At 55.8% G+C, this 16,154-nt stretch overlaps 1 protein-coding gene across 1 annotated transcript in view; it reads right to left on the bottom strand.

The window, feature by feature from the left end:
• LOC113607273 (uncharacterized) overlaps positions 1 to 16,154 on the bottom strand; it is a 253,782-nt gene that overhangs the window by 6,475 nt on the left and 231,153 nt on the right. Inside the window, 5 exon segments of the mRNA XM_027082476.1 lie at positions 285 to 517; positions 1,863 to 2,042; positions 2,115 to 2,291; positions 3,217 to 3,396; positions 14,592 to 14,731. Of these exon segments, the coding sequence (XP_026938277.1) occupies positions 285 to 517; positions 1,863 to 2,042; positions 2,115 to 2,291; positions 3,217 to 3,396; positions 14,592 to 14,731 (910 nt within the window).

Here is a 16,154-nt window from a genome sequence, read left to right as displayed (position 1 = left end):
CTGGGGCGGAACAGAGGTGGAAGAGGGCTTACGAGATCCCTCTGGGGCTGTGCCCTTGTGCCATTTCTCCACCCATCAAGTGCATACCCCCATCTCCTCCATAAAAGAGGCACAGAGCAGAACTTAATATCCTATTCAACTTTATTCAGCCCAGCCCCTCACTGCAAGGACAGCTCACGAAGGCTGGAATTGTTGTACGCTTCGGTCTGTGCTGTCACCCCAGTGCCCGCAGTAGTGCCCAGCACACTAAAAGCCTCAACAAACCTCCCCCAGCACCCTCCTACCTGTGCTGGGGGTGCGTGTACTTGAGCAGCTCAGCCAGCTGCAGAGGGTACTTGCAGATCTTCTGCACAGGTGTCAGCAGGAAGCCGTCCAGGGAGATGTCGATCATCTTCTGCAGCAGCCGGCAGGCCTCGAAGAAGTACACGTACTTGCTGAGCTTGGCGAGGCGCGAGAGCTCCACGCAGGCGTTGGGGTGGTTGTTGCAGTACTCTGAGTAGATCTGGAAATCCGCTTGCTGTGGGCACAGCTGGAGGTGAGGACGGCTGCCTCCTGACCCCACCAGGCCATGGGCAGTGTGGGGGCGGGGGTGGGAGGCAGCTCAGGGAGCCCAGGCTCTGTCTACCTACGTCTCTGGGCACAAGCCACGCAGAATCGTGCCCAGGGACGTGAAAGACCCCAGAAAACTCAGGCATGCGCTTGCCTGTCGCCACCTAGCTTTCTCTGCAGGGCCCTCAGCAGATATTTTGACAGTATGCCAGGTTTCTGGGTGAAATCAATGATACTAATAAGGAAGGGATATCACGGCCCAAAAGGAGAGAGAGGGAGATTAAGAGAGACCCCGACGGCTGTGCCTCCCGGGCTGTCTTCCTCCTCAGCCCAGTGTTTTGCTTCTTCCTCACAAAGCTCTGGCCTCACATCTGAACACAGCCGCTGTCAAACTTTACTCAACACCATGTGAGAGAGATATATCCACGTTGCGTGTGTTGTACGGGAGACTCACTGTGCCTGCTTTTGTGTGTAACTTTCATCTACCTGGAGCCAGAGGGAGACCTAGGTCTGACCTAGGACTTCGTGGACTTAGGTGGAAAAGGAGGGTAGCTGGCTGCCTGGCAGGCTGCTGTGATGGTCCCACTGGGTAATGCTGATAGTGTGCCTGTTAGACATGCCCTGTTTCCCATTCCCTTGTCACAACTCTGCCTGATGAATAATACAGGACCCAAATTCCCACACTCACTCAGGTACCCAGACCCACCACCTGCTTCTGAGGTCACCCTCCTCAGCTTTCCTCCTGCCACTGGAGAGGGGTGGAAGGGCCTCCCCAACCCCCCACTGCTAGCAGTCGGAAAGGAGCCCAGGTTGTCCCTGATGGGCTGAGCTAGGCATCCTCTGCTCAGCCCCACATGACTGCCACAGGAGAGGGATGAAAACAAGGAGTCCACCTAGCCCAGATGAGTCCAATGAACCTTGGCTAAAATGTCAACTGGCATTTAGAGTGGAAGTAAGAACTAATTCAACCTCAATTCCAGTGTGCTCACTGTGAGAGGAATCCCAGAATTCGCTAGGAACAGCCCTTAGGGTGTTCAGCAGGTGGCCCAGCCCACCTCTGTCCCAAGCAGATCCTTTCCGGGGCCAAAGCCTAGGCCTGCCTGCTCCAAGGAGCCTTCTCCAGCTTGGTTGGCCCACCTCACCCCACCCAGACCCCCAGAAGCAGAGAAACTTCTAAAGCAGAGTGGAAGGGTGACAGCGGTCGGGGCCAGGGATGGTGGGGCAGGGCAGAGCCCCCAGCAGAGATGGGGGGTTCAGGGGCTACCGCACAGGGTGAGGGCCTCGGGGGCGGGGTCCCAGGGCGGGCTGCTCACGTGTTCCAGGAAGCAGGCGCCCAGCTCGCTCAGGTGTGGCCGCTCCCGGTTGAACTTCTGCTCCAGCGCCTTCACGAAGGCCTTCTGGCACCGGTAGATGTCCTCGATGTTCCCGAAGATGGTTCGCAGCTGCTCCTCGCTGAACATGTCCACGCGCTTGCGACACTGCCTGAGGTAGCCCTGGGGGCGCGGGCGGTCAGGCTCACCTCCGGGTCCCCTCCACCCCCAGCCCCGCCAGCCCGCGAGCCTCACCTCGCAGATGTCGCGCAGGTGCTTGATGTAGTCCCGCTCGGTGCTGAGGATCTCGTTGATGACGTTGGTCCGCATCTGGTCCTTGCTGCTCTGCGCCTCAGCCCCGCCGTGCCCGGCCCCGCCGTGCCCGGTCCCCAGCGCCGCGTCGTCCGCTGGCTCGTCCTGGTTCACCCGCAGCTGCAGGCAACGCGGCCGGTCAGCGTCCCTCGGGACCGCAGGGGCAGGAAGCCGCTCCGTCACCCGCACAGTGCCCGCAAGGACAGGAGACGCCAGGTCCGAAGGCGCCCCGTTCCCCGGCCTCCTCCTTACATTCGGCTCTGCGAGGCATAGTGCTCGGAACCGGGCACACGCTCACTGCAGGGCCTCTGAACCAGCGCCTGCTCATACTGGGCCCTCTAGGGGCTGTGAAGGAAGCAGACGGGTGATGTGGCCTTGCCAGCTCTGGGACTGTAACTAGGAAAGGCTCCGGGTGCAGAGAGCGCTGTTCCTCCGGGAGGTCTGGGGCAGGAGAAGCACTCCCCTCCCCACGGCCCTCTGCCTGGTTTGGAGCCTGCGCCTGGATTCCTTCCCTGGAGACCAAAGGCTGCCTTAGGTCTGGGTTCGCTCCCGTGATCTCTTGGGTTAAAGACTTAGCTTGTCCCTGCCTCAGTTTCCTCAGGCATAGCGATGGCTCCCAGATCCCAGGACTGTTGTGAAAGTTAGAACTGAGATGCCCCGCGCAGATGGTCTGCACAGCGCTTTGCAGATGCCTGGGAAGCCCAGCTGGCTGTGGCGGCTGTACTCTAACACACAGACCCCCCCGCGCCCGGAGGGGACCACTTTTCTGACCCGTTCTTCACTGGCCGCTGAGGACTCCTGGAGGGAGGGGCAGGGGCAGGGATGGAGTTGGTGGTGGCGCAGGAGGAAGGCTGTGTCTCGATTCCCAGGCTGGGCTTCCCGACACCCACCCGCCCACCCAGCCCCCAGCCTGCAGTCCCAGCGCAGCTATGAGTGGGAGGTCCACACACAGCACCCCAGACCCCAGAGCAGTTTCAGGCTTGCACTGCTGAGCAGAGCCAGCTGCCTCTTTACGGGGCTAGGAGAAGCTCGGGCCAGTGCGTACCCGCACAAAGCTTGCTGGAAACCAGCCCTCGCCGTCAGCGACCCGGCCCCACCACCACTCTCTGTTGGTGGCATCCATTACTTCGATGACGTCCCCGGCGTTGAAGCCCAGTTCCTGGTCATCCATGGTGACATGGTCCCAGAGTGCTTCAGCACAGACCACACTGCCATCACTGATGAGCTGTGGAGAGAACCAGGGAGGGCAGGTCACAGGGGTGAGGGTGTTCCTGCCCTATGTCCCCCACCCCTGGGAAGCGGGGATCCTGACTCGTGGTACAGAGGGGCGGACGGAGGCTCCCTCGAGCCAGCCGCTCTTCGGGAGGCAGGGCTGTGCCCAGGGCATGTCTAGACTGGCGGTGAACTTGATCCTTGACTGCTAGAATCCTGGGGAGCCACAGAATCTGAGGGCGAGCATGCTGCCCCCTCCTGCACACAGGGCACACCTTCTTCCCGTCCCCCCGGGCCGTGATTAAACTATTGCCTCTCAGCTTCCCCCGTGTCTCTGCTGTGCTCCGTGATGCTGGCCTGGGGCACTGCCGGCTGCATCTCTGCTTGTGCCGGCCGTCCCCTGTGGCATCAGAGGGGACCTGAGAACTGGAGAGGGAGGGGGCTTGCTCCTTCCTAGTGGCTTCTTGTGGACCTGCAGTCTACCACCTGATTAGCAGCAAACACCGCTTCCCCAGGTCTGCTGGTGCCCAGCCACTGCAGTAGCTGGATCCGGTCTGCAGTGTTTTTTGAACGCCTGCAGAGCCAGTCTCGGCCCCCTCGGCACCAGCTGAGCAGCCCCCCTCCTCAGAGTTCTAGGCCTCCAGCTCACAGAATTCTCAGTTTTAATTATTCCAGTCTAGTTCCTTCATTCCCCAGCTCTAGAGAGGAAGGAACATCTCGCAGTTGCCACCTCTGTCACAGAAACCTCAGGGCTGTTCCTGAGCACTTCATGACTGAGTCACCCACTTTACACCTGGCTGACAATTCTCTATATTAATTTCTCTCTCCGGAGGTGACTGGCATGGTTCCTCCCTCCCGCATGATCAGAAATCGCATTAGGAGGGACGCTCCCCTCCCAGGCAGCCCTTGTGCTCAGAGCTCCGTTTTGCACTGGGCTGACTCCTCCCTGCTCATGTAATGTGGGCTGAGTGTCTACTCCGTGAATGACGAGTGGCTCTGTGAGCTTCGGGCAGCCCACCTCCTGAGCAGTGGGCTGGGGGCTGCCCAGGAGGTGAGGGTCGTGCCCCTCGCTACTGGGACCAGGTGTCGGCTCTGACTGTCACAGACCTGAGCTGGCTCTTTGGCTAAGCAGTCAAGGCCTTGGGGCATCACCAGACACGGCCTCTGTGCTGTTTCCTCCTCTGAGCTGCTGCCCAGCGGGGGGTCACTTGTCTCCACGGCACCCCAAAGGGACAGGGTGAGAAGCAGGCGGTGCTTGGGTACTGGAGCACACTCAGGCTGGGCCCTTCCTCCAGGGTAGGGCCTGAGAAAGCACGCTCACAAACCACCATGAGGTTCTTCATGTTTTCTTGGGTTTAAACCTGCTCCAAACCCCAGTGAAACCACTCTTCAGAATAATCCACAGCTTATGTGTACACCCATCCTCACAGCAGCAGCTGTTCAAGGGCTGCAGATTCCCGTGGCCCACCCAGGGACCCTGGGCAGACAGCACTGGGCTAATCCTGGGGGCTGCAGGCCTCCTCAAGAAACCACTGTACTCATCCCAGCTAAGAAGACCTACTACAGGCTTGTCCTCTTCTGCAGGGAGAAACCTCCGGGCTGCAGTGCGGCCAGGATGAGACCAGAGGATTCAGCGAGGCCACGTGAGAAGAGCTGGCCAGCTGCAGCCCGGGAGCAGGCATCAGGCTGGGCGGCCCACAGCCGGCACACGGGCACAAGCAGGCTGCCATCCAGCCCTCAGAGGATCTGGCCCTAGACCAAGAGGAAGCAGAGTGGCTCAAAGGTGGTGCAGTTGAGCCAATGAGGACGTGGCTGCAGGTGAACATTCCCGTACAGGGACAGTGACCAAGGGTGACTTGGCCCATCAGGATGGAGACTATTTGGGAAGGCTTGTACGTTCTGAGTGATGAGTTACGGAGACTGGGGAGGGTTCACCCCTGGAGCTGCTTTCGTAACCTGAGGTTTGAATCTGGCAGGGAACAAAACTTCTGGTGTATTAAGCTTTGTAGTTTTGATCCTGGGGAAGTGGGTGTTCTGAGACTCCCTGTTCCGGCACGCACCTGCCAGTGCACATTCACAGGCTGGCTAATGGGATGCTACACTCTGATCTCTTGAGAACAATCTGCTAGATCGCAGGCGGATGCCGTCCATCCTCAGGTCACACGAGCTGCACGCGCTAGTCTCCAGGACAGCGTGGAGGTAGTCCCCACTGCTAGAGCCCAGGCAGGGAGGAAGCACTGCAGACACACCCCACACAGCCCAGCTTCTGACCAGTTCCCGTCCCAGGTTAGTCCCACATGATATTAATCAGGTCAGGCATCTCCCCCTGTCCCCACCTTCCCTCAAATGAGCCCTGAGCAGAATCCCCGCTCGCATGGCCCAGTGCCTCCTGCCTGCTCCCGCTTTATCCCGCCAGCCTTTGCGGAGAGGTGCGGGTCCTCCGCAGGTGGTCTCCTGCTCAGCTTTGGGAAGGGCTCCAGGTGTGGGGCAAAGGGGCAGGCTTCCTTACGCCTTTATGGACAAGCCCCCATACCCATCCTGACCCGTCACCTAGAAGCCCTTGATGGCAGGGGGTAGGGTAGGGTGACCTTTGTCACTTCCTTGTCCCAGCGACTTGCTGGGCACAGGGGACTTGATAGACACACAGCCATGAGCAACTCCCCTGATATCCCTGTGCCTCGGTCCCCATCAGAACCCAGAGTAACAGTGTGCTGTACCTGGGTCACCAGTCTCCCGTGTAGATCCACAAATAGGAGGTGCTCAGACAAGGCACAGCTATGACATTAACCGTTTATGTGACGTCACTAAGACAAGATGCAGCTCCAAGAGGTCAGAGACACATTCCGCTTTCAGGACAGCCTGGAGGCTGCCAGGGCCAGTGCTGGGTGGGCTTCTGGACAGAGGCCCTTCCTGGCACTCTGTCTGAGGTGCAGCTGCACTGAAGCCAAAACTCATGCTGGGCAGGCCCGGGGCGAGGGTTCCGGGCTCCCTCCTGGCCTGGCAGTGGGGAGCATATGCTGGCTCTGAGGTATGGGGTGTTTATGTGGAGGCAGGTAGGGGACTGTCCCAGACGGCGGGGGGCAATTTCAGGACGAAGACAAGCCAGGGACAGGGTGCTGGATCCCCTTTTGTGCCTCTGAGAGTTTGACAGGGCTGGGAAAGCCAGGCTCTGCCTCAAAGCGCCCCCACCCTCCCCACCCTGCCCCACCTCCCAGCTGTCTCACACATGCACGCTGGTGGAGGAGTCCATGCCGACAGTCTGGGAACACAACGCAGATCCCACGGGCCCCCGCACACGCAGCCCAGGGGTGCCCACCTGCAAGGGGCAGGGTGGGGGGCGGCCTGCCTGCAGTGGGGGGCATGCTGACTGAGACCACATATCTAGCACCTAAAGTGGGAAAAGCAACTGCAGGCAACATAAGCAGAGGAGCCCACTCATCCTCAGACATCTCTCAACCCGCACAGAAAGGCATGTCCAGATCCGCTCACACGGTGGTCACATGTGCAAGGTTCCCTGACAACCAGACAGCTGCGGCCACAGCGGCATCTGCACCCTCAGTCACTCTCACGCGCACACACACACACACACACACACACACACACACACACACGAGACAGACATTAAGGACCCCATGGCACATGTGTCACCGCGCCCCTAAGTCACCCACCCGGCCGTGCCCCGGGGGACGCGCACACAGACGGGCCCCAGCGCACGGGTTTGAGGTGTAGGCCTCCCCTCGTGGGGCGGTGCAGGGCTCTCGGGGCCCCGCCTCAGGCAGCTGGGGCTGGGGCGGCCACAGCCGGAGCCGGGCGGCAGGAAAGACGCGCAGCGGCGGAGGGGACCCACGCCGGCGCCACTCACCCCGGCGGTCAGCGGAAGGCCAGCAGGAATATCAGCACGACATTGATGAGCACAAGCAGCGCCAGCACGGCGAAGACCACCACGCGCTGGGCGCCGGGGGGCAGGTTGCAGCGCAGGAGGGCGCGCAGGACGCTCCCGGGCGGCGCTGGGCGGCGCCGGGACTGCGGGGCCCTGGCCATGGCGCCCAGCCTCCCGGCTCCGCGCGCCCGGGGATCCCGCCGCGACAGGGCGGCCGCGGGGCTGCCGGAGCGCCCAGAGCGGGGGCGGAGCCGCCGCGCTCCCCGGGCCGGGGCTTCTCCCTCGCCGCGCGCGCCGCGTCCCCCAAGACCCGGCCCAGCGACCCGGCCGCCGGCGGGGGCGGGGCTGGGGGCGGGGCCGGGGCCGGGCCGGGCGGCTCCCGCGTGCGCCGCGTTCGGCCCGGGGCGCCTCCACCCGAGGGGTGTCCGCGGTCCTGGCTCCGCGCGGGCCAGGCGCATAGATGACCACGGTGGCGCTTAGGGTGCCGGGGGCCAGGGGTTCTGAGTCCTAACACCAAGGGCTGCCCTTGGCCCCGACAGCACAGATGAGTAAATGCGGCTCTGAAAGGTCGATTTGCTCTGTCATAAACTCGTCCAGGAATTTGAACTCTGGACAGACGGGCGGATCCGTGTTGAGATGCTCCAGAAAGGCCCTGACTCAGAACCTCTCCTACTGACCTTGCCCATCAGAGCGGCATTTTGTTCCTATGGGAAAGCCGCTGGCTTCTTCAGCCGCTAACCCTCCCTCCCCAGTTTCACTGAGGTATGATTGACAAAAATTGTATATATTTAAGGCGTACGACTTGATATACACTGTAAAATGACCACCACAATCAAGCCACTGTGGTGGCTGGATTACCATTTCCATCTCCTCACAGAGTTACCGTTTTGTCTGTGTGGTGAGAACACTTTAAGAACTAACCACTCAGCAAATTTTAAGTACAATACAGTACTGTTAACAATACTCACCATCCTGTACATGAGATCCCCAGAACTTATTCATCTTGCGTAATTAAAACTTTGTACTCTTTGACCAACATCTTCCCATTTCTCTCTCCCCCAGCCCCTGGCAGCCACTCTACTCTCAGATTCTGTGAGTTTGACTTTTAGATTACACATATAAGTGCAATCATGCAGTCTTTGTCTTTCTGTGTCACTTAGCATAATGTCCTCTAGGTTCATCCACCTTGTTGCAAAGGGCAGGATTTCCTTCTTTTTTAAGGCTGAATAATATATATACCACATTTTCCTTCATCCATTCATCCGCTGACGGACACTTAGGTGTTTCCATATCTTGACTATTGTGAATAATGCTGCAGTGAACATGGGAGTGCAAATATCTCTTCAAGATCCTGATTTCATTTCCTTTGGATATACATCCAGAAATGGGATTGCTGGAGCGTGTAATAGTTCTATTTTAAACTTTCTGAGGAACTTCCACACTGTTGTCCAAAGTGGTTGCACCAGTTTACATTCCCAGCAACGGTGTGTAAGGTTTCTTTTCCCACATCCTCAAGAGCACTTATCTTTTGTCTTTTTAATAATAGCCATTGTAAGGTGTGAGGTAATGTCTCATTATGGTTTTGGTTTGCCTTTCTCTGGTATTTGAATGTCCAGTAACGTTGGGCATTTTCTTTTAAGAGATGTCTATTCAGGTCTCTTTGCCCATTTTTTAATTGGGTTATTACTATTATTATTTCTGGTTTGTTTTTTGGGTTCTTTTTTTTTTTTTCTATTGAGTTGTGAGTGCCTTAGAGATTTCGGATATTAACCCTTTATCAGATATACGGTTTGCAAATATATTTTCCCACCCCATAGGTTGCCTTTTCACTCTGTTGATGGTTTCTTTTACTGTGCAAAGCTTTTTAGTTTGATGCAATCCCACTTGTCTATTTTTGCTTTTGCTGCCTGTGCTTTTCAAATGTGTCATATACAAAAATCATGGCCCAGAACAATGCCAAGAAGCTTTTTCCCCTGTTTTCTTCTAGTAGGTTAATGGTTTCAGGTCTTACATTTGAGTCTTTAATCCCATTTTGAGTTGATTTTTGAGGGTCCAATTTCATTCTTCTGCACGTGGTTCAGCAGCTTTTGAAAAAAACCCTATGTCAGGTACCCGGGGGTTTGTACTGCCTCCCAGACAGAGCTTGCAACCTTAACCTTGCAGGGCTCAGAGCTCATGTGCAAGCCTGTCATTCCATCCACAGTGAGGAGCTCTGTCACGGTCACCGAGCCCCTCTGATGGGTCACGAGGCAGCAGCTGAGGGGGCCGAGGAGACTGAAAAGCAGCTCAGAAGTGGGCAGAGGTTTCCAGGCTCCATGCTCAGCTCTGAGGCTCCTGGGGCAGGAGAAGCCCATGGAGGGATTACATGCAGAGGCTGGGTGTTCCCTTGTGGGTGGCTGTATGTTCAGGTTCCCTGTGTGTGTGCCAGCTCTACATGCATGTGAGTGAGTAGAGACGATGGTACCTGTGGACGTCACCATCCTGCTGAAGAGTGCAAGTGGACGCCGGGATGTATGTGCGCAGGTGGGTACCTGTGTGTGTGGCAGAGGAGGGTTGGGATGTGTCCAGAGAGGCTGTCTGCCCCCCTCAGGTCTGAAGGTTCAACTGGGCCTATCTGTCTAGTTGGGGGAAAGAGTCTTCTTTTCCTGCCCAGTTCTTCAAATGACTGGCTCAAGATTTTCTCCCTTCAAGCTCTCACAAGGATTGTGGGGACTCCCTATTGCCCCAAATCCCAGCACTGGTAAGACTGTGTGACGCCTCTTGTGGGGTGTGGCTCGGACCCCTGACTTGAGTCATTGTGCTCCTGTGGTTGCAGAGCCATCGGACACCCAGGAAGGCGGGCACGGTGGGCTGTGTGACCTCAGGCCACCAGTCAGGGTGGTTCCAGGAAGCCACTGGTCGGCGCAGCACTGAGCGCTGTGGGTCTGCAGGACCTTCCTGCTGCTGCCTGGCCTCGGGGGCGAGCTTCAGGACTTCAGCCACGGCTCAGCTCTGGGATGACGCTTGTGTCCCCTGTGCAGCTGAGCAGCCTGGGAGACGTTAAGTGGCAGAAGAACCTTGAACCTGGGCCGGGATGGAGGACTGAGAGGTGGCTTCTGCCCCACCCCGGGGCACCCAGCCTTCAGATCCCGGTGATCTGGGTGTACGGCAGGGAAGATAGTAGCAACAGTATTTGTGTGTGTATTTCATGACCAAAAACAAAGCCAAAAAAGCTTAAAAACAAAGGCGTAGGCCCTTGAAAGATTCAGGCTGAAAGGATCCAAGCCAGGGAGGAGTAGAAGAGGCAGCAGGGCCTGGCCCGCCAGGCTAGCTGGGTGAGTGTGTAGGTCTGGGAGGAGCAGGACTGCCGTGGAGGGGGGTGACCTAGGTGTCCGGGACATGGCTTCAGGAGGGTGAGGGAAGAGGAAGGCTGCTCTGGGCTGCTGGCCATGGGCACTTGCAGGCCTGGCGCTGGGGCCTCGAGCTGCTCCTGCCCCGTCTCTCGGAGACCTACGTCCGTTTGTCACCCAGCTCAGGGCGCGCGTGAGGGGTCTGGAGCCCTGACCAGTACTGGGCTCCTCCCTGGGGCCGGGGAGGGGGTGCAAGACCTAAGTCAGGTGTGGGGACAGATAGCCAGGGTCACAGGCACCAGGGAAGGCAGAAACTCCTGGATGGAGGGTCAGACTGCCTCCAGGAAGGGGTGGTCACAAGCCAGCCTCGCATCCTGCGGTGTTCTCTAAATGCTCCACCAAGAAGTGCTGGGAGTAGGTGGATGGCCAGACCGTCTTCTGTCCTTGGTGACCCCACGGCCTGGGGGGCCGGGCCAGTCCGGCTTCCCACCTGCTGTGCTGGCCGAGTTACCGGCAAAGCTCCTTTACGCTTTAAGCCCCAGGTTGGAGAACAAGCTTTATGTCTGTCTGCCCTCTAGTCTGGGTGTCATCTTCTCTCCGCAGGATGATCCAGGAGCTGCCCTCAGCGCCCCCTTGCCCTCCTGGAGCAGGTCTACACACAGGTGTTTGGAGGGGAGCTGGACATTCGAAGGCCCTCAGCTCCGTGCAGCAAGTGGGCAGAGCTGAGGGGAAGCCCAGCTCCACACGCCTGCCGTCCTCCAGCACAGCTTGGCCTGGCCCGGAGGGGAGACTGCAATCTGCAGGGCGGTGGCTGAGCACCAGGAGACCCCAGGCCTCCTGGCTGGGGGCCGGTCCCATCTCACAACTTTGGGTGGGGAGGTTAAAAAGAAATAAGAACAATGTCTTCCAAAGACACTGCCTACTTTCAGCCCTCAACTCTTCAGAAAAAAAATCCCTGGGCTAAGAATGTCCTCAGGCCTGACCTCAGGGGTGACGCCAGCTCAGCAGAGCATGGCCGGAGCTGTAGGAGGCAGGGAGAGGGTGGGAGGGGGGTGAGGAATTGGGCAGACAGGCCCAGGCCTGGGCCCGGGTCACGGGCCTCTGGCGGGGACAATACTGAAAGGAGAGGGGACACTTCTGGGCCCTGACATTAACTCATGCTGCAGGAACTGGACAGTCACAAGGCACGAGGCACAAGTTAGGGGCAAGGGATACAGGATGAACAAGACATCTCCTTCCATTGGGGCACATGCAGACGAGGCCAGGTGCCCACAGACGTGCAGTGCCTGCCGTCACCCCGGCGGTCAGCTCCCGGAAGGCAGGACGATGTCCTCTGCACAGCTCTGTCCCAGACCTGAGACACTGCCTGACACACACTAAACACTCAGTAAATGTGTGTCACATGCATGCAACACACACACGCACACCTCACACTCAGATCTTCACGTGGTCACACACACACGCTCCTCATGTACCCAGGACACAAAAGGGCTTCGCTGCCCCCCCCTGCATCGCCTGCTCTTCAGGCCAGCTGGTTTCGGTTGCCTCCTGATTAGGAAATTGAAGAGCGATCCCTCCTTAGGTCACCAGGAACTAGACAGTGTCCCAATTTAGAACATGACACCAACGTATTCTTAGAAAATACAAGTGCACGTGTGAGTTTAGAGCAAGCCAGATGCTATTTAGTGTGGACTTCTCTCTGACACGTGTTGCTTCTATCATCTCCAAGCCTGAAACCCACACTGACCACCAGTAAGCCTTCTTGCCTCACACGCAAGAGCTGTGCGTGCCAGAGGGGCCGGGGATGCAGAGCAGGATGTGCTGATCTCGCAAGGCTGGGGGAACCAGCCTGTCATCGGAGAATCACCTCTTATGTCTCTCTGGAGTTCCTGATAAGGTGAATCTATTTAATGCTGCCCAGGAATCGTAACGAATACAGCCTTTCCCGGGTACCCAGTACACATGGGCACGGTGACTCTCCTACATGCCAGTGGGGCCCAGGGGCCTTATTCACCCCACACGGAGGAAACAGAGGCCCAAGACAGGAATGACCTGCAGCAGGTCCTCCACTAGCCAGCAGCCCAGCCCCTGCCCCATGTCAGCCTTGTATCACTGGAGGGGCTCTGCTGCCTGGCCTGGCCGTCCTCCTCCGTGGCATGCTGCATCCTCACCCCACCCTGGGTGCTCGCCCAGGGTCCAGGGAAGACCAGCACCCTGGGAGCACTGAGGGCTCTAAACACAGGTACAACACCACCACGCTGTCCACTCAGTAACCTCAAATACCAGGCAGGACCTTTGAACCAAACAGGAAACAAATTCTCTAAGCAGCTAAAATAGGTCCTATACAATTCATGGTCTCAATTGCCTTCATTGCCCTTGGCCAGAGCCTACTTGTTCTTCTAGAGCACTCCTGGCTCTTGGCTTTCGTCATCCAAAGACCTTAGAATGGACACATTTTTAAGGGCCAAAAAGGCACCTCCCCACCAGCAGCATGATGTGATGGACCAGATTCCACCACTAGGTAGGAGATGAACAGCTATAAAAAGTAGACACGAGAGTTCTAACGACGCAGCACTGATGGCCAATCAGATAATCCCACACAGAAAGCTTTATGTTACTATTCCTTCCTCATTACCATCTGCGTCATTGGAGGTTGACCGCCCACTGCGTGCCACGTTACTTGCGTTTGTTCGTCCTCCTGTAACTGTACGGTCATCCTATTTTACAGCTCAGCACTCAGAGGACTACCTGCTCAGATCTCCACACCTGGTCGCTGGCAGGGAGGAGCTCCCATCCAGGTGTGAGAGACTCTCCCCCTGCCCACATGGCCTCCCACCGTGGCTGGGCCCCAAGACTGAGGGCGGCCGAATCTTCAAGAAAAAGCAAACCATCCTCTGTGAATTCTACTAGGATGACATCATTTTGGAGCCCCTTCCATTCAAAATAGTTTATGAGAAGCACTTAAAGAAAGGCTTCATATATTGGAAAAACCAACTTATTTGGATGCTTATTCCTTATGCATCATGGATTTTGATGAAATCATTATTTAATGGCTACTTTAAATCATCATTCAGAGCCGGGCCTGTGGGAAGCGCTGGTGCACTGGTGACTGTCAGGTAGGTAGTGAGGACACCACACTCCCGAAGGGCTCCAGAAATGTCAGAAGCTAACTGTTTGTACACTGATCTCCTCGTGAGGGGAAAATCTTCTGCAAGATCGTGGGTGGTCTGATTCGTTTTAGTGAAGCAGAAATACATTTATATCATGGCCAAGAGGAGAATGTGGTGCTGTTATGGACATGTGCTTGTGCCAGTTACCTACCACATTATGTTCAACAGCCTTCTCCAAATTAAGTGAAAAAGAAGATGGGGAGAAAATAGAAGTATGAGTGAGAAAAACAGAGGAGCGTCCAGGTCTCGAAATTTCTCCTTCCTTGGAGAATACAAAAGGAGGACTTGGCATGGGGACCAGTTTCGCCTAGATAAAGTTTCGTACTGATTTCTTCTGCTTAGGTAGGAATAGTAAAAAGTGGTAACATATACTACACAGTTGTCATAGCAACAGCAATACTCTTTAAGCTCTTGGAGTCAATAGGGAAGAAATCACGTGCCTTGCCCAGGTCCTGCCCAGGCAACTGGTTGAGAGGTCAGGGGCTAAGCCCTGGCCTCCTTCCTGCCAAGCAGAGCTTCTTCCATCCAGGACAGTGTTACAGGAGTTGCATCACAGGTCCTGGGTACCACACCTGCTATTCTGGGTTCCTTCTAGGCCCCTTGAGGGCAGAGGGGAGGGTCCTGGATTTGACAAGCTCTGCTCGTGGACACCACATTCTAAAGTGAGAGCCACAGGCTGAACCTGTGTGGAGTGCACGCCGGTGCCACTGTCATCTGCTTGGAACACAGACTGTGGACATCCAGGCCTGCATGAGCGTGCTGACGTCACCCCGATGGCCAGGTCGTGCGTTCCAGCCCCATCCCTTCACCCATGCAGCCCTGACCCTACCTCGTTGATGGCCAGCTGCTCGCCGCCCCCTCCAGGGTGGCTGTAGTGGTGGCTGGAGCTGTGCACGTCCTCGTACAGGTCCTCCTCACTGCCTGCCTCGTCCGCACGGAGTGCCGTGTCCAGAGCTCCATCAGGGAGGGCTGGAAGGAGAGAGAGAGCAACTGCTAAAGGGCAGCAAGGGAGGGGACACGCGGAGAAGGAGATGAGCCTTTCCGGGATAAACGCTCCTTCTGTAAGAGGAGGGAGAGGGTCTGGGAGCCAGGTTCTCACACCATTCTTGCTGCAAAAACACAGTCTGGTTGAAAAAGTGCACTGGTCGACTTTCACACATCACTGTAAATCACCTACCATTCGGTCCCCACCAGCTCAGTAAACAAGGACACACAACTATGTGCCGTGGCATGACACTCGAGTCCCCTCCCATTGATTTCAATTCATAACCACTTACCAATGTGTCAGGTATACATAGTATACTTTACCATACCTCATACATGGCATAAGGCCCTTAAAAATGCTAACAACTTCTTATTAAACATATATGTATATATCTCCAAAGAAATATACAGTATATACATGCAAATATTGTTTGAAAATTAATAAAATGAACACCTGTGGCACTTATCATGTTTTAGAAAATTCCAGAATCTTAGAATTCAACCTTCTGTATATCCTACTCCAATCCCATTCTCCTCTCTTTCCTTTAGAGATATCCAATATTTCAAGCTTTCTATAAATTATACAGGCTGTCTTTGTTTTAGCATTTATTTCTGTTGAGTTTTGCATGGTTTGACCTCATATAAACAGAACCATCCAGTAACTTTTCTTCTCTGACTGGCTTTTTTACTCAACAGCTCATGTAGTTGTGATGATTCAGTCTCCCTGACGCACAGTCTTGCATTTTGTGAGTATTTGCAGCTTTGCAGGTGCACTGCACTGCTGCAGAACATCGGGTGTTTCCCATGCTGTTGCTGGTACAAATGATGGTGCTGCAGACACATCCACGTACCGCCTGGGCATAGATCGCAGACTTTCTCCCAGAGTTTCCCAACCTCTTTTTCATTATTACCCCCGCCCAAAGAGCCTTTTATACATTGTTTTCCTATTGACCCCAATGAAATTTTAATACCACGAATATACTATATATTTTAAAGTCCTGTTGCTCTTTGGAGGATCACAAACCATTGTAATAGCTAAGATTTTCGCCCTCTTGGATGAAACCATTACCCGTGGAGTGAATTCATGCTCCTGGGTATAGACACCTAGGTATGGCATCCCTGGGTCCTGGGTATGCCAAACTGTCCCCTAAGCTATCCTATCAACTTAGACTTCAGACAGTGTGTAGGAATGTTTCCAACTCTACATCCCCCCAACTCTTGGGATGGCCATTGTCAGTTTCATTTTTGACAGGCCGATAGGTATGAAATGGGATCTTAGTGTAGTTTTAATTTAAAATCCCTGCTTACTAATGTGTTGAACATCTTATCTTCTATGTTTATGGATTATCTGTATTTCCTTTAATGTGAAGTGTCTATTGAGTGTTTTTTTTAATATAATCATTAATGT

The sequence above is a fragment of the Aethalodelphis obliquidens genome, unplaced genomic scaffold, assembly GCF_003676395.1.
Source record: "Aethalodelphis obliquidens isolate GAN/ISIS:26980383/991018 unplaced genomic scaffold, ASM367639v1 scaffold47, whole genome shotgun sequence".
Lineage (NCBI taxonomy): Eukaryota > Metazoa > Chordata > Mammalia > Artiodactyla > Delphinidae > Aethalodelphis > Aethalodelphis obliquidens.
This window is presented reverse-complemented; position numbering and strand designations above follow the sequence as displayed.